At 44.3% G+C, this 25,284-nt stretch overlaps 2 protein-coding genes across 3 annotated transcripts in view; one reads left to right on the top strand and one right to left on the bottom strand.

The window, feature by feature from the left end:
* The first annotated feature begins 167 nt into the window (after positions 1-167).
* pik3c2g (phosphatidylinositol-4-phosphate 3-kinase catalytic subunit type 2 gamma) lies at positions 168-22,658 on the top strand. Its single transcript, XM_064342854.1, has 33 exons — positions 168-325; positions 1,486-2,070; positions 2,260-2,339; positions 2,937-3,094; positions 4,239-4,353; positions 4,557-4,668; positions 5,070-5,140; positions 5,417-5,480; positions 6,144-6,269; positions 6,439-6,469; positions 7,257-7,440; positions 8,052-8,174; positions 8,392-8,520; positions 8,662-8,776; positions 9,018-9,151; positions 9,434-9,622; positions 9,762-9,855; positions 10,021-10,115; positions 10,573-10,753; positions 10,876-10,983; positions 11,491-11,583; positions 11,974-12,103; positions 12,388-12,524; positions 13,318-13,487; positions 14,154-14,310; positions 14,551-14,660; positions 15,979-16,153; positions 17,634-17,752; positions 18,112-18,208; positions 18,632-18,701; positions 19,786-19,865; positions 20,286-20,411; positions 21,341-22,658. The coding sequence occupies exons 2-33, from the start codon at positions 1,585-1,587 to the stop codon at positions 21,491-21,493; spliced, it is 4,212 nt and encodes a 1,403-aa protein (XP_064198924.1). The 5' UTR covers positions 168-325; positions 1,486-1,584; the 3' UTR covers positions 21,494-22,658.
* LOC135259023 (1-phosphatidylinositol 4,5-bisphosphate phosphodiesterase zeta-1-like) overlaps positions 22,528-25,284 on the bottom strand; it is a 43,264-nt gene continuing 40,507 nt past the window's right edge. For both annotated transcript variants that reach the window (XM_064342855.1, XM_064342856.1), the window contains 2 exons: positions 23,316-23,465; positions 22,528-22,861 (listed from right to left, as the gene is read on the bottom strand). In XM_064342855.1, the coding sequence (XP_064198925.1) occupies positions 22,779-22,861; positions 23,316-23,465 (233 nt within the window). In that variant the 3' untranslated portion in view covers positions 22,528-22,778. The remainder of the gene's footprint in view (positions 22,862-23,315; positions 23,466-25,284) is intronic.

Raw genomic sequence — 25,284 nt, 5'->3', positions numbered from 1 at the left:
TTATGGTAATTAGTAAATAATTCTGTGCTATACAATGGAAATCTGATACATCTGTGTCTATATTTAAATGTTACTGCTCAGGTGTCACCATTTGAATGGTTATGCTCGTTGCAGAGAATGAAAGTCTTGGTGTGCTGACATATACTTGAGTTTCCTTAAGTGCCAGAGTGATGTCAGAGCAATGGGTGGTCTGATAGTCAGTCTCTAACACAGCCATACAGGTTAGACTTGAAGTGCAATTCAGAGAACCACTGTGACTTTGCACTTCTCTACTGCCTCTCCACTGACCTGCGGTCTTTCAGTTGGTAGAGTGCCTGCATTAAAGGTAAGACATTTAGCCTTATACAGCGTTTTAGAGTGATACTGTACATGTTTTGAGCAAGTTCTGCTTTAGCTGAATTATTGCTACAAGGCTAGATACATATTCAGTTATTATTATTAAAGCTATTTAGAAAATGGTTTAGTACACATTTTTAAAAACGCTAGAAGAGCTCAGAAATATAAATGTGTCAAAAAAATCATAAAAGGGAAACCTTTTTTCCAAGAAAGTAAAAGAGAACATCCTCACTGATATTCCTGGCTCAAAGTGCTGTATTTGTTCAATGACAAGCTGTCCTTTAAATAAAGGTTCAAGTGAATACAATTTTCCAGTTTTTCAGGCAGAAAATGTGCTGGACATAGAAAGAAAAACTAGAACATTTGACAGAAGTGTGCACAAAGTATAGTTCAAATAATGCTTTTGGTAACTGACATACAACCAACAGTTTCCTGTTACTGTTTAAAAAACTGTTAATCATTAGACAAAGCTGGGTGTGCATTACTCACTGGCACCTGAACTGCTGTTTCTTGGTAATAGCTATACATTTCTTTTGACGAAGGAAAATGTTTCATCAATCATTTTCTGCTTATAACAATATAGATTATCAGAATGTAGGGCATTATGTTTATGTTTATAGGTTGTGACACTTGTAATGCCTGCTATCACACCATATGATCTTTCAGGGACTTATGTGCTGTAAATCTGGATAATTTCAGTAAAAATAATGCAGAAAAAAGAGAACATGCCCCTTGTTTACTAAAATGGCAAGGTAATAGAGGTAGTAATAGGCAAGGACAAACATAATAGAACCTCAACTTTTTGACACGTGTTAAATCCCCAGGTGAGGTACAGTAATTGTATCCCTGAGGAAGTTGCTTAACTTTAAATGCTTGTGTAACTAGTAATGCTGTATGAATTACAAACAATACATTCCATTGTATAAGTCATTCTACACATTGGCATCTGCTATGCAAATTAAATGTGATGCAATGTCATGAATTAAATTAAGTGCCAAGTTATGCCATATGTATGTTGAGCAGTGTGAACCACAATATTCTTAGATGTGATACCTAAAACATTTTATATTGTAAATGGCAGCAGGGAGTATGTTTGTAAAACAATATGGTCTTTTGACTCTGCTTAACTGTGACTCGGTTCCTAAACAGACCACTTCCATTTCGACGGCTGTCATGGGATGAAGGCGAGATGGATTGCTCTGCAGAGACACACTGAAGCAGTCAAAGCTGCGTGATCTTTGGCTTTCGATGGATCCCTCAGAGAGTGACCGCTGGCCTACAGAGGGGGGCAGCAGCAGAATTCTAGCCCCTCTGTCAGAGGAACTGGCTTTAATTACAGGTCTGGACATTTCTGACCTGAACATTGACGATTTGGACTTGTACACTTCCCTCCCATTTCCGTGCCAACCCCAACCTCAACCTCAACCTCAACCCCAACCCCAACCCCAACCTCAACCCCAACCCCAACCCCAACCCCAACCTCAGCCCTCTGCTCGTCCTCTCTCTGCGTGTGACTCAGCCCCTCATGCGGTTCCCTGGGAAATAGCTGGGAGCGTTGCCGCCGATCAGACCAAAGCGAACGGAAACCCAAACGAGGCATCGAGAAAGAGTGCCGTGCCCCCTCCTGTGCCTCCCCGGAGACGGGCGGCCAGCACGAAGCTGAGCGACAGACGGTTCTCCTGTGAGGTCAGCCACCCTGCACTCAGCAGGTCCAACACCACTTTGCTGATTCACGTGAGTACTGCCCGACCAGCTCCCCTGCTCTCAAACAGTGACTGAGCAGCACTGCACAGAGCCATATTATTGAGAAACAAAAGGCCAAGGGCATGTGGAGTACATGCCCTATAATATATTATAGGGCAACCTTTTGAAGTATAGCCAATGTCACAATTATATGTATAATTTCTACTCTCTCTTTTTCAGAATCCATGGACAGTCAAATTGATAGATACACCTGCAGGCAGTAATGAAAGCCTTGCTGCCTTCTGCTCATCAATATCCAAGTAAGGATAAGGCTTCAATTACTTTCTTGGAGGAAATAAAATGTTACCTGTCAGTGTTGAATGCTTATCAATATCTACATAGGAAACTTGTACAAAGTACAGAGATTTCTCAAGGACACAAACAATAAAATAGAACACATAAAAAAGCTTGAATGAAGTGAGTCGTGAGTCATCGATTTCTCTCTTGAGAATTTGAAATATGAATATACATTTGAGATATAAGATCTGGGCAATTTAAAGATAGTTACACTGGAAGAGGCTAAAAGGCCCTAGAGAATATCGAATGTTGCACTCATTCTGTTCGTGAGAGTAACCTGTCTGCTTGTATGTCTAAGGCCCACTAGATCATTATGGTGGTAACCAAAATCATTTCAGTTCCTGCTGTGGCAGGAGAAAGCTTCCCTGGAACCAGCAGTGTTTCTAGCTGACTGACTGACTCCATGACTGTCTGACTGACTGACTGACTCACTCACTCACTCACTGGCAGACTGAATTGCTTCTGATGAAATGTTGAATTTCTTCTAAAGTGTGAAAAATTCAGCAATGGTATCCCTTCTCTATGCGAAGAAAGCAACACCTCTGCCATTTGCGTTGCAGACTGAGGTCTAAGTACCCCCACACTGACACAACAGCGAACACGGGGGTGGTTTGGGGTCGTGTGTATCCCCTAAACCCCTGGCTGTACCAGAATGTCCAGCTGACTGTCACAGTGTCCACCCCCTGGCTTCCCCATCCAGTTCCATTTCCCACAACAGGTAAGAATTAGGATAAGATGATGAGACCAGGGCATCCAACCCATTTAGGCTCTTTATTTCATATACTGCCTAGAGGGTATCTAGTGCTGCGTCAGGCCTGGCTAACGGGCTCTGCTTTTTGTTAGATGTACTAGCACTTACATCGACTACTCCCTGAAGATGCTGGGTCGTTCACTTACAAGTCTTGTCACTCCTTCTCTCGTCCCATATTTAATCTTAACCTAATTATTTATAAGCTCGGCTGGAATAAAAACAAGCGTACAGAGTGTAGCCCCAGGAATCAGGGCTGGGACACAGGTCTTTCATTTATAACCACCCAGAGGTGCTGTGAATCTTCAGTCAAACTGGAGAATTTCTCCTGAGTTCAAAGAGCCACCGTTCAATTTTCAGCATAACACACAGCTGCGGCACTGGTGCAGGTTGCAGTCCTGTATCCATGCATTCTGACCACCGCAGTGCTTGGAGCCCTACGGGGAAGTGTTTAATTGGCTATAGCGTCACCCAGGGAGGAAGTGTTGTCATTCACAGAGCTCCTTGCCACTCAGAGGCAGCTGCCCTGTCTAATGGGATCAGACCTGGGTCAAATACATATTTGTTTTGGATTCAAATCCTTTTTCTATGCTTTATTGATCTTGTCTGATGTATCGGAACCAATGAAATACTCTCAAAAAGTGCAGACCCTGCCTTCTGGTCATATTGGCAGGCTCAATTACACCAGGCAAGATCAATAGAGCACAGAAAAGTATTTGAATCCAAAGCAAATATGTATTTGACCCAGGTCTGAATGGGATACCTGATGTCTGCCTGAGCCAGATGCATGAGCAGCTGTGCCAGCACAGTTAGCAGACAGCAGTGTGGAAGAAGAAGGGGGTCATCTGGCTGCATGTGTTTCAGAGGAAGAGTGTTCTATTATATGGTCTTTCAGATTTGGTGAAGGATACTGCAAGGATGGGATGGGCCCAGATTTACATTCAGAGATTCCTATTTTTGGTGCAATACAGAGAAAAAGAATGTGGTCTCCAAAGACGATGCATCTCTGTGCAGTTGTACATAATTTAATACAAAATTATTACTTATGGTTTATATGTCCAATGTGTACTTGTAAAAAATGAACCATGTGACCCATGTTTGTGCACACATACAGTGAACAAGACTGTGCTGTACCTCATTGAGGAGATATTTCATCTGGTTGGCGTTTCCCCCAGCACCAGCAGTCAATACCTTCTCAAGCTGTGTGATTTCAATGAGTTCCTCAGGAAGTAAGGACTGCAACAACTCTACACAGCACACCGTTAAATGTCCAATGTTAATTCAACTCTAAAAGTGTTAATGCACCTCTAACAGGTTTTAGTTGATTTAACACTCAACATTTTACTGTGTACAGACTGCATTCAATATCAACATTGTACAGCTTCTGTAAGTCCTGTCAATCTTTGTGTTTTTTTTTTGTCTGAAATAACAGTGAGGAAATTTTAGGATCGTATGAAAGCATTCAGGCCTACCTCAAGTTCAAAATGGCCGTCCCTGTGAGGCTAGTGCACCACAGCAACTTGGACAGAATGTTGAGACGAGATGTAAGTCATCCTGGCTCCGATGTCTCCTCCACACATTTTATAAAGGCTAGTCACACATTTACTAAGGTAGACAGGATTGTATCTTTGAAAGGTCAGTTTTGCAATTGGTTTTCACCTGGCTGATAGCCAACAAGATCGTTACCCTGTAGAGAGGAGACTTGACGTACTTGAGATTGTGTAACCTCCTCCTCCACCATTGCTATCAGTCACATGATTGAAGCCTCTATTTACTAATCTTAAAGAGGACAGCTGGAGGTGAACCTGGTTGTTTTTGTAGTGTTCTTTGAGGGGGGGCATCTTATTCATTTTTTCTAAGAAGGACTGCACCCAGTTATTTATACTATTTTACAGACAACATATTATAAATACATGCTATAACATAAGCTATTTTTATATTTAAGGATGGGGATGACACACGGCCATTTAATTTGAACCACCTCATTGACTCGTCTTATATATTCAGCAAATCAAGGTAACAAGTATTTTTTATACAGACCTATCATGATATCAATTGTACTTTGTCATTCATCACTTAATACACAATATCACATATTTTAAATATTGCATTTTTTATTTAAAATATATCTCCTGGTGACAATCTAAAACAAAAGGTTAACTGAGTATTTCAACCATCTACAGGCAATTTTGAGACATGAAATCATGAAAGAGTTAAAGAATTCTTACCAGTAAATAAATGAACATACTTGTTTATTCTCAGTAGTCTGATCGTTTGTTCTCCCCTCTACAGAGCGAGGTTGGAAGACAAGCTGAGTAGCTACAGCAGGGAGGTGAACCAGCTGATGAGGAGCAAGGTTGAGTAGAAACACCTCTACGTATTTCGTATTTACCTTAGGGTGACCAGACGTCCCCGCTTTCCGGGGACAGCCCCCCGCTTTTGGTGCCCTATTTTCTTTTCTCCCGGGGAATTAACTGAACAATTAGTGCTGCTGATTGGCCAGACTGTCTTCACACCTTATTCCCAGGCAAAGGGAGGCTGTGGAAAACCAGCACGGCCCTCGAGGACCGTGACTTGAAATCTGGTCACCTTAATTTACCTCTGTGCCACACTCCTCAGTCCACCTCCTGTCCGCATGTTGGGCGGACTCAGTGACCGAACTGGATGTGTGATGTGTGCCTTCGGTGTACCGCAGTGCCTGCTTAGGGCTGTAGAAAAAGGACAAAAAATATCGATAAAAGAGCAATAAAAAATAAAAAAAGGGACTGCATGATGAGGCTCACAGTGAAGTAGGGAATTGCTAAATGTGCTGCCTTCAGTACAATTCTCCATCTCCATCAAAAAGTGAATAAAGATGCTCTACACCTGGTCATGAAATCATTCTCCCCACATTTGATTTCTGATACAATCTGTGTTAAATAATTTACATGGTGAAATAAAAATGGAATGGAAATAATAATAATAATGTGGAGAGGAACAACCAATGAAAATCCTTTGACATATTGTATGTTCTCCTTAGTGTGGTAGCAACATCAAACAGATTGTGGAGGTGGTTCGAAACATCTGCAGTTCGCTGTGCGGTTTATCAATCAAAGAAGTAGAAGATGCCATTGGACAACTGAATAGGATCAAACCCACAATGCTGGTAATGTTCTTTGGCTTTGACCTCGACTTATTACCCCATATTTGCAGCATGCTCAAATATGTACTTGTACTTTAAATTATGTCACACTGATTGAAATGGAAGCCTGCTAAAAGAACAGACAAAAACATCGGATGTGGATGTCAATATTTTGTTTTTAATATGATTTCAGAATCCTGCGGAAATGTGCGACTGTGAGACCGGTAAGCCCTCTCCTTCAAAACCAGGAAATAGAGCCGAAACAACAACAGCATCAGCTTAGGGTGTGCATTGGCACCAGAGCGGTTGGACAGTGCTGTTTACGATCATATGTTTGCATAGTGTTTCCCCACCTTCTTTGTGGAAATGTACTTTGTATGCTGATATTTCTTCTAACTGGGCTGGTCCTGATTGAGCTGACATCAGAATGCTTATCTGAGTATGACATCAGTTGACAGGTATGCGTTGTGTCTGTGTCTTTGTGAAAGAGACATGTTGGTGTGAGGTTGGCGTGTCTGTAAAGCAATACATTTCTCAGGATTTTTTTGCATTATTTTTAAGTCACTGTTTGTTAAATCAAGTGTATTGCGGAGAGAAAATGTAATTGGACTGCTAAATACGGCCAGATATTTGAAAACATAACCTCTTCGTTCTTCCTACCATCACAAATAAGCTAACACATCTCCCACTTACAGTATAGGATAGTAAGTCAGTTCTAACTTGAAGAGCCTATCAGATATGTACCTGTCAGATGGTATCAAATAAAAAGTTCAATATGACTTCATTGATTAGAAGCAATGTTACTAAAAGTAGCTTTTTAGCCCTGCCTCTAGGGTTAGGGATTGCATTGCAGAGAAACATTGCATTAGCCTGCTAGTGAAGTATTTACTGGCTAGTTCTATTGCTTACGAGCAGCAGAACTAGTGAAAGGGTCTCATGACTGATTGCTCTTGGAATGGGCTTAAATATCAACCGTGCAGTAAAAAACACTTCTGGGTGTTTGGGTTCCAGCCGTCGTCATGCTCCACCATGCCCTGGTGAAGTTGCTTCACGTGTTCTTTGACAACTTCAACTCTGACGTGAGAGTTCAGGAAGTCTGCCAAAGCCCGCCCACCGCCGATGTGATTCAGAACAACGACATCCTCCAGGTCGACCTGGTGGCCCTCTACAAGCTCCAGATCAGCTGGCTGAACAGGTATGCGGGGAGAACACTAGAGCGCGCCAGCAGAAACAGCACTCTGTCCCTCTGCATTCCAGCCATTTTGGAGCAAGTTGTTTATATCACTGTCACAGCAAACGTGTGAGATAATTTAGGAGAACTGTGGCAATGTTAAAGGAATCCTGCCTGTTAGCAGAATAGTTGGCCACGAACCAAAGAAATAGACGTACGTAGTTCAATGCAATTAAATACAGTATCAGGGAAGTTCTGGTTGCTATTTTGGTACTTAGCTGATGGCCATGTCCAGGGTAGTTTTTAATGGCTTGTATTTGACATACTGTTATACCCTTTGTACAGCAATGCATTTACTTGTTTAATTTGAATAACTTTTTATAACTTATTTAAGGTGAAGTACAATACTCAAAATAAGGCCAGTTCCTTGACCACTGCACCCCATGACTATCAAATATAATTACAAAATTAATAAAAATAGGGAGAAGCTAAATCATTACAAGTCAGAGGCTTTGCTACGCACATCATACAGAATTCTGTGGGTTGTCATGTTTCGGTTTCTAAGCCGTGTTTGGGTTTCTCTGCCCCCCGCTTCTCCGTTGTGAACGAGCGCAATCTGCCCTGTCCTTTTCCAGCTTTGATTACTTTTGCATGTCCTGCGCGCTGACGTACGGTGGGAGCCAGCTTTGTGACGTCGGCGTCTCGGAGAACATCAGCACGGCCCGGGCCCTGGACAACAGCATCCAGTGCAGCCGAACGTAAGGCCATTCCCAAGAGAACGCCGCGCTTGTGTGAGGAAATAAAAGCATCCCAGAAGGGATGTGATATCCGTGCGTGCTTTTTAATAGGCTTCAACACGTTCACGCGGAGTCCGTATTGAACCTAAGGGCGTTATTGAAGGTGAAAATGGGCTACTCGGCCAAGTCTAAAATAATATCAGTAAATTTGCGTGTTCTACATCCCTCTGTGCTACAGGATTGTGTTCCCAGTGCTGATCAGACAGCTGCCCTATGAGTCCATGCTCACATTCCGGCTCTTGGGGTCTAAGCAAGGCAAGGCCCCTGAATTGTTACGCTGGGCAGTGCTGCCCCTCTACAGTAACAGGTATGTACTGTTCTAACCAGTTACATTACCTCACGCTATCACAAATCGCTCTCCTATTTGGTGGCCCCTGATGACACCAAAGAAGAAGACATTTCCGCCATACTTTAGCAGCTGTCATGGTAACGGTGGTGTATTTCATAGGACGCTGGTTAGCGGGACCGTTCTGCTCAGCATGTCCACCCTGGTCGAGCTGACGGACCCTCCGACGCCTGCAGTGTCAGATGGCCACAGGCAGGCCGCAGGGGTCATTTTACAGGTGGGATATCAATGACTCAGTTTCCTGCTTGTAAAGGACACACACACACCCTGTTTATTGGCCTTGGTGCTATTTTAGACAGTTATTTAGCATTTTACCAATCTGCAGACTCAGTTCATATATGCAGTGTACTCGTACTGATGTAAACATAGCAATGAATCCAACTCACCCTTCTTATCACATCCTTTGAGTCTTAGATCTTGTACCTTGCTTGTATTGATGCTGTCTGTGTTCTGCCCAGGTGGAGTTTCCGAACACTCATAAGTGGACGTATGAGAGACCAAAAGCACTCCCTTCATCCCTCTTTTTTACACCTCCTTGTGAGGAGCTACGCCAGAAGCTAACAGGGGTTTCCCAAAAGCATTGTCTGGCTTTGTAAGTTATTTACATGTTTTTGAACAAGTGTTTTAATTCACATCAGTTAGTACTGCTTTCAAAATGTTTGACATTTATGTTTACATGAACTCCTCAGACTCATTTTCTCCATTTAATTATATGTGATAATAGCCATCAGTGACCAACATGATAGTAATCAAACAGGGTAACAGTGATGACCACCATTTGGTTTATAGAAAGATCTGGATTTCATGCATATGGTCACCACTATCTGATAATCAACATGTGGTCAGCCAGATCTGAACTGGTCTACCTTCACAGCCTTACAGACAATGAGAAATCCTTCCTGTGGGGCAGACGCCACTCATGCAACGAGGAGAACACACAACTGCACCTTCTCCTGGGCAGTGCCCCCCAATGGAAACCAGAAGAGCTATCAGAGATCTACTCGGTCCTGGAGAACTGGTCCCTGCGGAGGCCAGAAGAGACCCTCTTTCTTCTCAGTGACAGGTGGGATCACGCTAATGAACCATTCCCAGGTCTCACCAAAATATCAAATAGTGTCAGCAGCAGTTTTTTTTCAAATTGCTGAAGTTATTGTGTGGAGGCTAGCCCCACAATGCCTACGTTGTTTACTATGACCTTCCAGCTTCCAGGACCAGAACGTTCGCAGGGTTGCGGTGCAGAGCCTGGAGCGGCTCACGGACACGGAGATCGAGGATTACCTGCCGCAGCTGGTGCAGGTGAGCGCCCGAAAACCCAACCGCGAACACCGCGGGAATTTGTGCCTGAAGCTCCGTGAACGAGCATTGAATGACTTCACTTGACAATTCACTACAGATTAATGTGCAGCAGTTCTCTCTCTCCATCTCCCTCCCCTTCCCACACGGTCCTCCCCTCCTGGCCAGGCTCTGAAGACGGAGTGGGAGCTGGACGGGCCCCTGGTCCTGTACCTGCTGGACCGCTCCCTGCGTAGCGTCCGCGTGGCTCAGCAGCTCTACTGGTGCGTGTAGCACGCGTTGTTTCTTACATTATACAGTACATTTAGGCATTTAGCTGACGCCCTTATCCAGAAAAACTCCATTTAGGTTCCATTTATACAGCTGGATAGGGCCTGACACAACTCATTGCTCAAAGGTACAGCAAATCGCTGCTTTGTTCAGGGTAAACTAATGTACAATGAAAAGGACGTTTAGCACAGAGTGCCCTTAATGATTGAAGAACAGCGCATTAGCACAGCAGGCTTTTTCTGTGCCCGGTCAGTTCTTTTCTCTTAACACTGTCTATGCTGGGAGCCCCTTGGCTTGCCAAACCTGAGCTTACATTTATGGCTATACAGCGTAGCCCCTGCAACAGCAGCATGTGGATTCAAGGCAAGGCCGACAGAAAGTTCTAGCAGTAAACGCCCCCCCTGATAAGTTCAATCCGGTGAGAGGTGTGTGTCTCTCTGCGCTGGACAGGCTGCTGAAGGACACCCTGGAGGACGTCCCGTACCGGAGCTGGTTCAGCAAGCTGCACGCCGCCCTGAAGCACTGCTGCGGTGCGGAGCTGAGGCGGGAGCTGGAGCGCGAGGAGAGCCTGGTCAACCTGCTGACCCACGTGGCCGAGAGGGTCCGCCTGGCCGACAAGACCAAGCGAAAGGTCCGCCCTCCGGCCCACCGCGGGCCGCCACCGCCGCTGCGCCCCTTAGCGCGGCTAGGCTAACGATGCGCTGACGTCTGTCCGCCGCATTCACACGCCATTCCTACTCCCGCTGTCCGCAGGAGGTGCTGCAGAGGGAAAAGCAGAACATCGGCGACTTCTTCAAGGGGGGGGTCACGTGTCATCTGCCTCTGAACCCTGCTGTGCTTGTGAAGGGGGTGGACCTAGATGTAAGTCTCTTCCTATCTTGCCCTTTTCCCTGCCCCCCCCCCCACCTTCCCCTTCCACTTCCCCATTCTACTTGCTTTATTGGAATGACAATATCAAATTTGTATTGGCAAGACATGTGTGGAGAGACATTAATACAATCCCACAAAAATGCTTAAAGGTGAATAGGAAATAAAACAGTGATAAGAAATTGAATGGGAGAGAAAAGTGAGATGAAGTAAGGTGGATAAAATCATATTTCAAAAAATTGCAAAGTTATTACTGTGAAAGCACCAGGTTAGATTTGACACATGAGATGTTTAAGGGAATTTCGATTGCCCTCAAATATTTAATGGGATTTTTTAGTTTGGAATAGGAAATATCTCTCTCTGTCTCTCTCTACCTCCATCCCTCACCCCCCCTCTCTCTCCCTCTATCTCTCTCTCCCTCTCTCTCTCTCTCTCTTTCTCTTCCCTTTCTTCTCCTTGCTTGCAGGGTGTTTAATTCAGGCTCATGTTATTCTCCTGTAGGCCTGTAAGTTTTACAGCTCCAATGCTGCACCTCTGGCTGTGCCCTTCATCAACGCGGATTCCCTGGGTAGAAATGTCAACGTCATCTGTAAGGTATCCCACATAAATAACGCTAATCTGTCCTTGCGTGTCCTGCAAAGTACACATCACATGCTCAGTGCAGAGTTTTTTTTTCTTTTGCTGTTAATTTGAAGGGAATTTCTGTGCTGTTTATTTTTCCAGGGACACAAGGATGAATTAATTAGGGAAACCCCAGGACCCCACATCTTAATCCCCGCCAGATAGCGTTTCAGCTGGGCCAAATTGAATGTGTCCCATTTAGAATGGCCTCGTACTGGCTAATGGTCTAAGACGACCAGATCATCAGGAATTGCCATTTCACTCACTAGCACCCATGATGATAGCTGCGGCCATTTTGTTGCCATCGCACTGTTTGGGTTCCAGAAGCACTAAGGGCGGTTGGTTTTCCTCTTTTTTTTTCAGACGGGTGACAACCTGCGGCAGGACATGCTGGTGCTGCAGGTGGTGCGCTTGATGGACAGGGTGTGGCTGCAGGAGGGGTTGGACATGCGCATGGTCACGTACAGGTGTCTGTCCACTGGCAGAGACCAGGGTCAGTAGCCAGGCTTTCCACTGTTCAGCAGTTAGATTAGATGTTTACGCTCAAAAATTAAAAAGGACGTGTTTGTGACAACCTGTAAGTTTTAATGTTGCCCAATATTTGTTAAATCGGATGATCTTATGTTTGTAATAATTTTATGAGCAGGTTATTAGTCACCGTGCTCCTGATGATGGGTCGGGGGACTCAGTATGTATGTTCAAGTGTGCGTGTGTGTGTGTGTGTGTGTGCGTGCGTGCATGTGCATATGTTCATGTCTGTTCCTGCATACATCTCAGGGCTGGTGGAGGTGGTGCCAGAGGCTGTGACCCTGGGAAAGATCCATCAGGAGGGGGGTTTGGGCGGGACCCTACGAGAGGATACTCTGGAAAAGTGGTTTCACATGTGGAACAAAACGGAGGAGGGCTATGAGGAGGTAGCCTTGCTTATCACACATGCTAGGAAAGGATATGACGCACATATCAGTTAAAGATGAATAACCTACACTAATACCTGCAGCGTATGGCTAATTTATGTGGAATATAAACTGATAAAGAATTAATTGTGATGAATTTGTCATGTGTATTTTTAGAACATATGAAGATTAGAAAGTATTGTAAGAACAAGTATCTTAGCTCATTGTTCATTATAATATATTAGCTATAAATGTGCTGGCCTGTTTTCCTTGATATGTTTAGGTTTATTTCTTCTTTTATGCATCACTCTATTCCAGGAGTTCATCTTGATTACACTGGTCACAGAATAATTCTCAGTTTTCCCCAGATGGGTTTTTTATTGCTTTGGGAAAATGTCCTTTGTGAAGCACTGTGTGACAATCTATTTCATGTGCTACGATACAAAACTAAGAATTGTTTTATTGCTATTTTCTGACAGTAATATCTAGAGTAAATGTGTCATTGTGGATAGACCCCTGAAAGTTATTCCATGCATTTATAAATCTGTGTAAAGCTATTTCTTGTGTCCGTATGACATTTTTTGTCAATGTTTGAGTGCCTTGTTTCAGTACAACACGGTATTATATGATGTGACATTTAACATGTTATAATTTCACACATCATGCCATACTTACTGCATGTAATACAGAACCATATGCTACACCATATGCTATATAAGTAAAGGAGAGATCATTTGGTGAGCTTTTGAAACAGGTTGCATTCAGAGGGCGGGCTCGCTCACAGCTGTGTGTCTGGCTCTCTGTCGATTCTCAGGCGGTGATGAACTTCCTGCATTCCTGTGCAGGCTGGTGCGTGGCCACCTTCATCCTGGGCATCTGCGATCGCCATAACGACAACATCATGCTCAAGCACAGCGGCCACATGTTCCACATCGACTTCGGCAAGATCATGGGGAACGCGCAGAAATTTGCCAACATAAAAAGGCAAGCCCGCGCGATGCTCGCGGGCTGTTTGGCCCAAAACAAAGCTGACATTTCGCTGAGGATGGCTGGGTTGTTTACGTTATTGGGTTACTGGGGCAGAGTAGCACCACTGTCCTGTGGCTCAGCAAACTGAGCTCTGTCGTCATGAATAAACGGTCGAACTAATCCATAACAAAAAGCAACGTGTATGAGATATATTTTAAATTGTGTTACCCATATGAAATACACAGAGGAGACATTTTCTAGGAATGAGTAATGAACCTTTGAGTGTTTGAGTGAATGAGTGTTTACAGTACATAAAATATACACAAGAATGGGTGTCTTTTCACTACACAAAAATGGCATGGAAAGTATGTGGTAAATGCATACCAGATCTACGGTAATTATACATTGCAGTTATTAAAGTGTATTATGTTATGATAGCTACTGTACAATGTGTCTGGTATACTTTCAATAGTATAGTAACAACGCAATGTTAATGAATTTCCTTTTAAGAAATATATGTGTATATATACACAGTATTGTAATATATTGGGAATCGTTATTTTATGTATGGGAAAAACAGACATGATCAGAATGATCAGAAATCCCTTTTAGCAGGTGTGCATGTTGTTACCCCAGGCTGACACATGCTGCTGTGTTCCCCTCTCTCTGGTGGTACTGCAGGGACAGATCTCCGTTCGTCTTCACCTCTGAGATGCAGCACTTCATCACGGGAGGGGGGCAGATGCCCCAGCGCTTCCACAGGTTCGTGGAGCTGTGCTGCCAGGCCTACAACGGCATCCGGAGACGCTCGGCGCTGGTGCTCAGCCTGCTGCAGCTGGTGAGGCACGGCCACTGTGGACCGTAGTGGCATGATAGGGAGTACACCAGGGCACTTGGCAATGCTAACACAGGGATAAGGTACCTTATTGGCGGAACACTGAGAGAAGCTCCACCAATTATGCAGTACATTGGTAACCCAACAGAAGGACCCGTTGGTGTCCATGTGGGCTGTGTGTTTAGATGCTGTCAGTGTGTATTTTGTGTGTTTAGACGCTGTCTCTGTGCGCTGTGTGTTTAGATGCTGGGGGCTGGAATGCCGGAGTTGAAGGACACTCAGGATCTGCAGTACGTCTACAACAACCTGCGTCCCCAGGACTCCGACCTGGAGGCCACCTCTTACTTCACCAGGTGCGGCATAAACACACCGCCATTAACTGATGAGCTGCTGGAAAATCTGAAATAGGCTTACAAATAGGACTGGGCACTTTGCTTATGGTAGTTATCTCATGGCTGCTGCATTTATTGTCCGTCCAACATCCATACAGCACACTCATTCTGCTAATACATGGTAGCCATTTTCCATTGAGGGGGGAAATGCATTAAGGCAATTTAACTGAGCTAAGCCAAAGAAACATGACGGAAGCGAGAGGCATGTTCAGAAAGCACACATGCTGGGAGAGTTTACAAAAGGGAACAAGTTGCATGATGACAGCAAGGTCCAGTTTAGAAGAAAGCACTGACTATAATGGACTGTGCCTCCTAGAGGAAATGGCTGTTGATGTGGAATTGTTGTAGAGTGTGAACCCGAGACTGTGTAAACCTTGGCTACATGCTGTGCATGCCACACACACCGCAGCTGTTAGCCAATAGCCCGGGACTCTGCTGGTGGTTTTACGGGAACTTCGCTCCTCTGACATTATTGAGAAAACAGGTTATTTCACATTCATATGTCGAACTGTTCCATGTCTCTCCACTCGTCACGTAACCATTCTAAAACACGGGATCACTCGTCTGGTATGTCTGCGTTGGTCAGCTCTGCCGTGCAAAACAGCCATTTTTGAACTTCGATATCTCAGCCGTTTGAAAACAAATCTCAATGCCATTGAGCAGGTGGACCACAATCGCCATGGATTCGCCAAATACCGCCGATACACTACCATACAATCTAATGCATGTTTTATGATGATGTTTTTAATTTAATTTGGTAATAATTGCCAGCGAAGGTTACATGCGGCATGATACCAAGTATTAAGTAAACTTGCCGGTACTAAAAAAACTAAAGATATGTACCACAAAAACTACATCATAAGTGAAATTATTTTAAGTGAAATGTTTGCATTTGCCAAAACAGGAAATTAAATGGATTAGCTCTAACACTAACATCACCCTGCTTTCCATCAAGGTATATTAGCACAGATTTTTGACTACTGCTACAGCCGTGAATATGTTTACTATACTTCAAACAACATGTTCTCACCACTGGGCAGAAATACTGTACTCTTGACCCTCTATATTCTTGTCTATTCTGCATCAGTACATTTTATGTGTTAAAGCCCAGATATGGCCTTACCAGTTATTTTACATAAATAAATTAAATGGAATTATATGTAAATCACTAACACTATGTCTATGCAATGCCTATGTTGAAATCAGATGTAAAAGGCATTTGAAATGTCCTGAATTTGTTCAAGTGATTGATGGCTTGATTTGTCGACCGGTTCACCAGGAAGATCAGAGAAAGCCTGGGCAGCTTCCCGGTCAAGATCAACTTCCTGTTTCACACCATTGCCCAGCCGTCAACCAAGCGTCCAGAGCCCCCCAAACAAACCCAGACTGCTGCGCAAAACACCAACATCCAGGAGGTTGTCATCCAGAAATACATCATGAGAGGGAAAGACTTGGTGAGGCCTTGTATTTTCTACTCGTATTCCTGGTGGCAAGTCAGAAGAGTTGGGATTTTACTGGCGTTTAATGTAAAGTGAAGAAAACTGAACTAGTCTTTTGATACTTAATGTAAGAGTCAAAAGATGTATATGTCTTGTTCTGTACGTTTTCTTTGTACATATTAAAGGCATACTATGCAGGATTTTTGCCTTGGAAATATAATAAATTAACTATGCTAAGGCATATCTATGATGCTCTGACAATTTCTGTCTTTATGTACTTTAGCTGAATTTGAGCACCTTCACCTGTATTTGTTATTCTAAAATGTGTTCGGGACACTTCTGGGTGTTGTGCTGTTTTCTCTGTGGAGAGGGGTTGGTGCGGCTGCAGAGCTAGCCGGTGAAAAAGTCAAGATACAGAGAAGCAAAAAGACAAGCTGACAGGGCTCGTTCAAGAACTGGAGCTAATCTTGAAATTGCTTTTTCCTTGGTGGTATCAGCCAAGGGGATTAAAAGAGACGCAGAGTTGGCTTGCTTTCTGTTGGACCTGTAAGGAGCATTACTGGCAGTGTAAAGCTGGTGACAATAATGACTTTCTCGAGGGTCTGAAATTTTCAAATTTAACGTTCCAATGATAAAACCACTATTACGTTCAACATAATGGAATTAATTAAGCTATAATCAAATCTTCCTTCTTAATGTCACTCATGGTCACTCAATTCACGGTACTAATGTTACCTCTAGCTAGTTACATTAGATGGGGTAACTTACTCAGCGTGAGTGGGTGGGGTTGAAGGCAGAGGAGGAGACTTCTTTGATTGTAAACACAGGCTAAGAAATCCTGCATAGCAGTTGTTAAGACCAGGTTAAGACTAATTAGGAAGCCGGTACTGCTTTGTAACCCCCGCACACTCCGACATCATTGATGTGGTTTTGTGGCTAATACTTCTCTCTCGAAGCTATGCTAAAAGTCACCATCATGCGGTGCATCTGTTGAGTGGGCAGCATCCTAGCTTTTGCGTCATATACACAGATGTCACCAAGCTTTCATTGACTTCTCTGGGAGCCACATTCCTCATTCAACGGTTGGGTGAAAATAGCAAAACCTCCCAAAAAACTGACTAAGAAAGAGAATGTTAATGTTTTCAGCAAAAACTTTTTTCTGAGCTTTTTTTTTTCTTGCAATTTGCTCTGCCCAAATCATATTTGTAAGCCGCTCCCATCTCTGCAACCTCCGCTAATTGAAGCACGTGCAGCCACCCGCGGCTCCTGTACACACCGAGCCGGACGACCGTGCTGAGCTGCTACAGGCTGACAGCTGGGGCCCATCTGACACTGTTATGGACAGTGACGCGGGGGCTAACCCTGCTAGCTGAAACCCTGACACGTTTTACTGAGGGGGACCGAATTGAATTGGTGAAATCCTAGCTTTTGCACCTGTGGTGACCCTGAGAAACTTGACTTGGGTGGGGGAATTGTTTTTATTTGTGGACTGCAGATGTTTGAAATGAAGGTGACCATTGAAGATGGATTTCTAATCAGCGAGAAGACCTTCAGCCAGTTTGAGTTGATTCACAGAGAACTCCAGAAGCACTTTATAGAGTCAGCTCTCCCTCAGTGAGTAAAAAAGTTATGACTTCCCAATGGCACCAAGAGTATTGTAGCATAACTATTACTGTCTGTCTACTCTGTAATACCGTATTGGGGAAAATCACCTTTATTGAAAGATATTGTTCTTTCTCCTTAAAATTAGGTCTTGAATTAAAACAAGTAAATTTTTATTCCAACACACCAATTCTCCAAATGTGTAGAACAGGAATTTCTTCTACAGTTGCATTTTTGGTATTCCATTGGTAAGGACCCTACTGTGAGAATACTGTAAAATAATAACTGTTTAAAATAATTTCTCTGCATGCCTCTGAGTCTAACTGTTGAATAAGCACGTACCACTTGTTTATCTTTTCATCTGAGTGCAGATTCCCCGCCTGGTACAAGATGTCTTTTACTCCAGGCAGAAAAATGTCCCTGCTGAATAAATACCTGAAAGAATTGTTCGCGGGACCCTGTAAAGGTGTAAGTTAAGGTTTCGAACTCACTACCGTGGCTACTGTGTAGCCTATTTCCATATTGGTACAGGAGGGAAACAGACATTGTGATACTAATCTATGTTCTTCAACTTCTTAAAAATGCTAGCCCTTGTGCTAAGACTCAAACGAAAGGCTAATTCTGATCTTCACTAGTCAGAGGTTCATTCCAAAGGCATGGCATCTCGAAATATATCACCAAAATCATGATAAGAGGTGGGTCTGACAAGCTCCAGACTCCAGCTCCCAGCACCCCCTTAGTTTTTTTGTGAATCTTTAGACATACATTGTCTTGGTAGTTATTTTGCACATAATTACGGTTGAAGTGATTATTTTGTACCACATGAAGTACATTCATCTTCCTATGACTTCACAGAGTCATTCACTTTTTTGAACTGCTGTTCACTTGCAGCATGAATTTGTGTGCAGTTTATTTCTGGATGGTCCCAGGACAGCTACCTCATTGCGATCTTCCAAGAAAGGTAAATAACAGTTTCAAATGATAGCTACAGTATAGTGCATTTTACTTAATACTGCCAGACGTCATAGGCTCCTAATCATGCAATAGTACATTCTATTCATTTTCATGGCAGATTCATGCTGCTTGGGAAGTGGACATACTTAGTGGCCAATAATATTTCCTGTCCAAACCATGCAGGCCCAAATGCAATGACTTTGAGGATAATGTGTTTAAGAGGATCCAATTAACTGTGATCACCATGCCTGATCACATGTAATTTAATTTGTCCTAATTCGTCAGGGACAGTGATGTGAACTTTCTTGCTTAAGGTTTAGAAACTATATTTCCTATTTATTTTTGCCTGTCCATTGCAGCTATTGTAGCCTTCTCTGTGTAAATTTACTACAAGGATAGCAGCATTAGCAGTGCACCACCTGGGAATCAAACTTGCAGCCTTCTAGGTATGACACTAGAGTATAATATCCTGGAATCCCAGAGCCGTACTCACTTAGAAAACAGAATACCTTTCAAACTGACATGATGGAAGCCCTGCTTCAGGCAACCGCTCTGTCAGTTAGGGGTCTTCGTACAGAAGCACAGAGCCCTTGCCCTTAGAAAGAGTCCCATGAGAGGGCCCTGTTGTAAATCAGCCTCTTGGCTGACAGTGGATTATCCTTCTGATAGCTGATCTCAGAGAGTACATGTCACCCTTATAAGAAAAAAAAGATAGTATACCGTCATCCAGCGTGCAGATTCACAAATCCAGCACCCATTTAATGAATGCATACATATTCCTGTGGCCCACCCATCCCATATAAAAATGCAACCTAACTCCTGTTCAGGGACCATATTTATAAAGTAGGAAAAATGTGCTAGGATCAGCTTTTTTTTGTTGTTGCTCATAATGGATGAGGTAAGGAGTATAGGCAAAGGAAACGTGTTTCTTTTCTGAGAAACTTTATTATACACACACTGACATACACTGCACGTCCAAATAAAGATTGCCTACTTTCCAGTGCAGCGTTTGATTTGGTATGGGTGGTTATGAAACCTTCCCATGAGCCTTCATGCCCTGACTGTTCTGTTCTTTGCGCTGTGTCACGCAGACGCTAGCCCTCAGATCCAGCTCTACATGACCTACACGGACAAGAAGCTGTTGGTGCTGGTGAAGCATCTCAAGAATATTGTGAGTCCCTTTCATATCTGTATTAATTTATCTTCCTTCGCTCTCAAAGGTTGCATCAAATGGGTGAGGGCCTCTGTCACATGACTTAATTCTGACATGGGATAGATCCAGACCTGGGTCAAATACATATTTGCTTCAGATTCAGATACTTTTCTCTGCTCTGTTGATCTTGCCTGGTGTAACTGAGCCTGCCAATACGACCAGAAGGCGGGGTTTGCGCTTTTTGAGAGTATTTCATTGGTTCCAATGCACCAGACAAGATCAGTAAAGTATTCAAGTATTTGAATCCAAAACAAAAATGAATTTGATGACCAAGGTCTGGGTAGATCAGCGTGGTCAGGAGCTGAGGCTGTGTGTGACTCAGTCCCAGGGGGGCCGGCTCGCCGCTCTGCTCAGCCTGTTCCCTGTGCTTCCTGTCAGACCCTGCCCAGCGGCTCCTGTCCCGACTCCTACGTGGTGACACAACTGCACCCCGACCCGTTCGGCAACTCCAAGAAGAAGACCAAGGTTGTCCGCAACAGCGAGAACCCTTCCTTCAACGAACTGGTACTGCACCGCCGTCCCTCTCTAGTATGAACCAGCCATGAGACGGGGGAGTTAGGGCTGGGTCTCCCCTCCCCCCCCCCACCCCACCCCACCCCTTGTCTCACGGGTAGGGCTGGGTAGTGTGAGAACACAACATGCCCACATAGCCTGTCCCTGGGTCCAGCTCTTTTATTGATGATGTGAGCGAGGCTACACTGGGAATGGGACGTCAGGCCGAGACCCTGAGACCCAAACTAATTTCTCACGGCCCGGGACTGTCCCAGCTGGGGCTCAACACACTCCGCCTCAGAGCCTCCCCTTGTTTAATTATTCTGGGTGGTGTAAAGTGCATTGTTTCAAATTACTCTTTCATCAACGACCGCAAACACTCTTTTACAGCGCTTTACTCCTTTGTGTAGCTGGGTCAGTCCCCTGCGTTCTGCGTAATTACAAACCACCAAATGTCGATTAGCGGCTTTAAATTCAATTTGCATCAGTGAGAGCCAGACCAGAGATATTGAACAGGGTCAGTGGGGTTAGTGCCTTACCAGAATAACTTAAGTTAAGTTGCACACACAGGTTATGTCTGCAGTGCGGCAGCAGAAATTCCATTTTAGCTGTTGTTTCTGTGGTATTTTACTTCTCACATACTGTGGAACATTTAAACGGTCACAGCGTGTACAATAATGACTGGCGTGTAATAATGGCATTCTGGGGTACATTCCTAGTGGCAGTGCTTTTGCATGGAGACCAAATGATTATGTTTTCCCATGTTGCTTTGCAAACCATAAATAACGCACAAACCCAAGAGCCACATCACAACAGGGGAAGGAGGGAGGATTTCTTCTGAATTTTCATTTGACACATACTGTCGAACGCCACGTTACAGTACCTCATCACCGCTGTCTCCTCCTTTCGATTACCACCCCCCCCAACCCCCCCCCCCCCAGATTGAGTACCCCGGCATCCCTTCGCTCCAGGGGCGCGTTCTAGTGCTGACGGTGAAGAGCAAGAAGGTCTTCATCGCAGCTACCAACGTGCGGCTGGACAACGCGTGGATGGGGAAGGAAGTGTGGTTTCCCCTGGGAAACTGCGCCGTGTGACTGCCGGCCTGACCTGGACTGAGCCTTACTGCTCATATCCATTGGGACATCGACCAGCTTTCTGCCTGATCAAACTCACAGATATTTTAAACGTTGGTCAACCTGCATTTTCCCTGTTCTGCCACCAGAGGGAGGTACAGCTTTCCAAATCTGCGCTGTGTGTTGATTTTGAAATTGTTACAGGAAAAGTCAAGGGAGAATGTTTACAGTCCTCTCATTAGCCGGTAAATTTATATATACTGTAGATGATAGGAAAAAATATTTTAATGTATCATTTTCATACTGTGAAATATTATCAGGTGGTGAAATGAAGAATGTGAATAAGGTGATTATTATAAATAGCATCTCATACCTTTAATGTAATATGAATGGCGGAACCAACCCAATAATTACTCCATCAAACGACAGCCTTAATTTAACGAAAACAGCGCACGACTTTAATTCCAAAGTACTTCATCTGCGAGAAAGCCTGCAAACAAATTATAACTGACGGCGAAACTGCATTCAATCCGCACCGCCAGGGTCGATGGAGCTAAGCGCTAAGCTACGTCCGCGAGAGAGCGAGTGTGCGGCCTCCCCCTTCCCTTACCCTGCTTTAGGCTCTTCTGTGCTCTGCTTGCGAAATGAAGGGCTGGCTACGTGTGGCTGTGGCTATGTGTGGCTGTGACTGTGCCCAGGGACTGCAGATTGATGCCCGAGTGCTCGCTGTCCGTCTTCGGCTGGCTGGGGGGCATTTTTCTCCGTCCCCGCGCGCGGGAGTCATCCATTACTGCGATTTACCGCTGACAAGCGAGGGGATGAGTTCATACAGCCTGTCATGCAGGCCTAATGCGGCGTAATTTTACACTGAGCCGCTGACCTGTGAAATACCCCGTAAAATAAAATAGAAGTAATAAATGGGATTCCTTGATATGCAGGCCCGTAGTTCACTAACCCCTGTACATATATCTTGTTAACTAGATTTTTACAGCTATGGTTTTTGAAAGAAGTCTGCGAAATGTAATGTTTTCTTATCATTCTGTAGTTGATTCCGGTATGTATAGATCTGTATTACTTACTGTCAATCGAACACAAGCTGGTTGGAATTAGAATGGAGCAAATATGTATTTGAAGAGTGTTTCAGAATTTATTTTCTGGTGAAAGAAAAGTTCATTTATAAGACCAATGGGGTTGTCTTTGTTTCCTGTTCCACACACACACACGTACACACAGTAGTACCGCTCTCTGTGCAGCACCAGAGATGTATGTAGCTCTGATTTACATGGATGAGGATGAGGCTGGTGGCTTAGGAGTGCCACACAAAGATGAAGAGCGAGGCTGGATCCAGATCATGCCCCTCCCGGGACAGAAGAGGCACCCACCGGTAACCTAGTGGGCACAGAGACCGTTACAACCAATGGGATTAGAACAATGGCACATGTGTACTGCACTGTGAGTACGTTTCAGATATCTAATAACCCCCTTTTCTCCCCTTGGTTTCCGTTCTGCCCCAGTTTCAGATACACCATGAAAATTGCAGGCTGGTCTCATCGCTGCAACATCCTCTATCAATTCGGGAGATTGTGCGCTAGCACGTGAAGCTTACTCCTGATTCTTTCCACTCCGCAGTCCGCTGCCTGATGCAGAACTAATGCACCAGACGACTGCGCAACATCCAGTCGATCAGCGGTCGCTATCGACGTGCTGACGTGGGGAATATCCCCTCCTCCTAGGCGACGCTATAGCCAATTATGCATCGCTCAGCTGGGCTCCCAACCACAGCCAGCGCTGGCGTGGTCAGGATTTGAAAGCAACAGGCGCTACACCGGCTCCCTTCACTCACCTTTCTTCATGCTGGTGAAAGGGAGGGTGTACTGGCCCATGAAGTCGTTGGCAGGGCGGAGGCCGTGGTCCCGGACGGTGAAGCGGATCAGGGCCAGCTCGGGAACGCCGACGGTGAAGTTCATGGAGGCGTCCCACTTGGGGCTGAGCGCTGTGTGGGGACACGTCAGCAGGTGTTTAACACCGTCGCCTTCAGCTGCTTTGTGAGGTCTTTATCTTCGGCAGGTTTCGTGAATGGCTTTGAAGGTGCTCTAGTGTAAGTGCAGTGAGATTTGGAGCTTTCCCAGTGTTTTCCAGTGTGATGCATGGAGAGGAGTACCTTACGTATAAGAGCTATTAATACGAAAGGCCATCCAGAGCCCGAGTAAGAGCGTGATTGCACCTTGGTCTTCAGCTTTACAGCAGGATAACTGTTTGGTGGGCTGTGCTGTGGAACTCACAGTATGTGTCCTTACATTTTAACAAGAGCAGAGAGTTATGGGGGCCTGTTCTGTTCTCACAACCTGCCACAGGACTTCAGCCACCCTCTCCTTGACTGCACGTAAAGCTCTCCTGTCAGACAGCTTTCACAAATTAAGGCCGCATCACGTATGACTGGATTTATCGCACCTAAAACCAGCTCATTATCTTCTGAAACCAAATGCAACAGGAAGCCATTTTTTTAAAAGCCCTTTCGGATTCAGGTTTATCCTTGTATTTTACAAATAGGAAATGGGGTTTGGAGAAAAAAAGAAACTTACATACTGTAGGCTGTGAACAAGAATTGGAAACAAAATAGAGTTCCAACAGTGATTGGTACTGATGCTTCAGTAATGGCGGATGACACATTTTCTTGTCAGCGTTTGGGTGCAGTCACACCTCCTGAAGGCGAGGTTAATGGCCAGTGCTATTTAATGGCAATGTTAACGCATGTCCTTCCTGCAGAGAGAGCTGTCAGGATGACATTGCCCCCATCAGCAGAGCACTAGTGATTGCTCAGTGGTTGAGGAGCACGCTTAGACTTGCGTTACCCACGTGTCCTGGCCTTGTCAGTCACAAGACTCTAACTGAACTATGAGATATTCTTGAAAGGTGTCTGAAACAGCCTTTCTCATTTCAATCAGCTACGCGTGATTTGACTGATTTTCTTGTTAAAGTGTAGTGTTTCTTACTGATTTTCTTGTGAAAGCGTAGTGTTTCTTTCCTCCTGTGGAATTTCAGACGATGGTAGACAAAGCCACATCACACTCAGGCTGAACACCCTATCTATTAACATCCTATAAAGTGGCTTTATGTTGGAACTTTTATGTACTGGTTCACCTGAAAGTGACTTAGTGCTTTGCTGTTAAGGGTGGATGATTGACAACCAAGCTGCAGTACAGGGACGGCATTTTCTTGGTCGTGGTCGCTGAGCTTTATTCCCACGATGTGAACAACTCTCCAGCTCTATTGATATTCATAAGAACGCTTGGTTCAAGTGGCAGTTACCCCTGCTGTGTGCGTCCTACCACACTTTCAGAGCAGGGGATTATAAGTGCAGACGCACAAAGGGTTTACTCGGTCAAAACTCGGCCCTCACAAGGAAACTTTGAAGTGCCGCAGGAGCCCCCAAAGACTCAATTTTGTTAAGTTTTATATTATTATTATTATTATTATTATTATTATTATTATTATTAATAAAATAAAACTCTCCCTGAAAGCCTCTCACGCCCCCATAATGCACCAGTGTCATTCATTTCACAGGTGATGGGTGATTTGTTACAGTGAAAAAGAGAAGAGGTATCATAATATAAAGGACATTCTCTTTATAGCTACCGACTGGCACATACAGAAGCAAGATTTGTTTCTACATTGAAACACTGTACAATTAAGGTGAAGAACATATGGAAAGAAATTATAACATTTTAATCAGGCTGCGTGGTTATTGACAACCACCATACAATACACTACCCATAAAATAAACATAAAAAGGGGGGGTAGGGGGGTGGGAA

Source organism: Anguilla rostrata, chromosome 7 (genome assembly GCF_018555375.3).
Source record: "Anguilla rostrata isolate EN2019 chromosome 7, ASM1855537v3, whole genome shotgun sequence".
NCBI lineage: Eukaryota > Metazoa > Chordata > Actinopteri > Anguilliformes > Anguillidae > Anguilla > Anguilla rostrata.
The sequence above is the reverse complement of the archived record's forward strand: the minus strand, read 5'-3'. Positions and strand labels throughout refer to the sequence as shown.

Bases quoted from the DNA above. Each gene is read 5' to 3' on its own strand.
- pik3c2g (XM_064342854.1), top strand. From the start codon at position 1,585: ATGGATCCCTCAGAGAGTGACCGCTGGCCTACAGAGGGGGGCAGCAGC. The intron at 10,754-10,875 runs GTCCGCCCTCCG...CGCTGTCCGCAG, and splicing joins CCGACAAGACCAAGCGAAAG to GAGGTGCTGCAGAGGGAAAA. The intron at 12,525-13,317 runs GTAGCCTTGCTT...GTCGATTCTCAG, and splicing joins CGGAGGAGGGCTATGAGGAG to GCGGTGATGAACTTCCTGCA.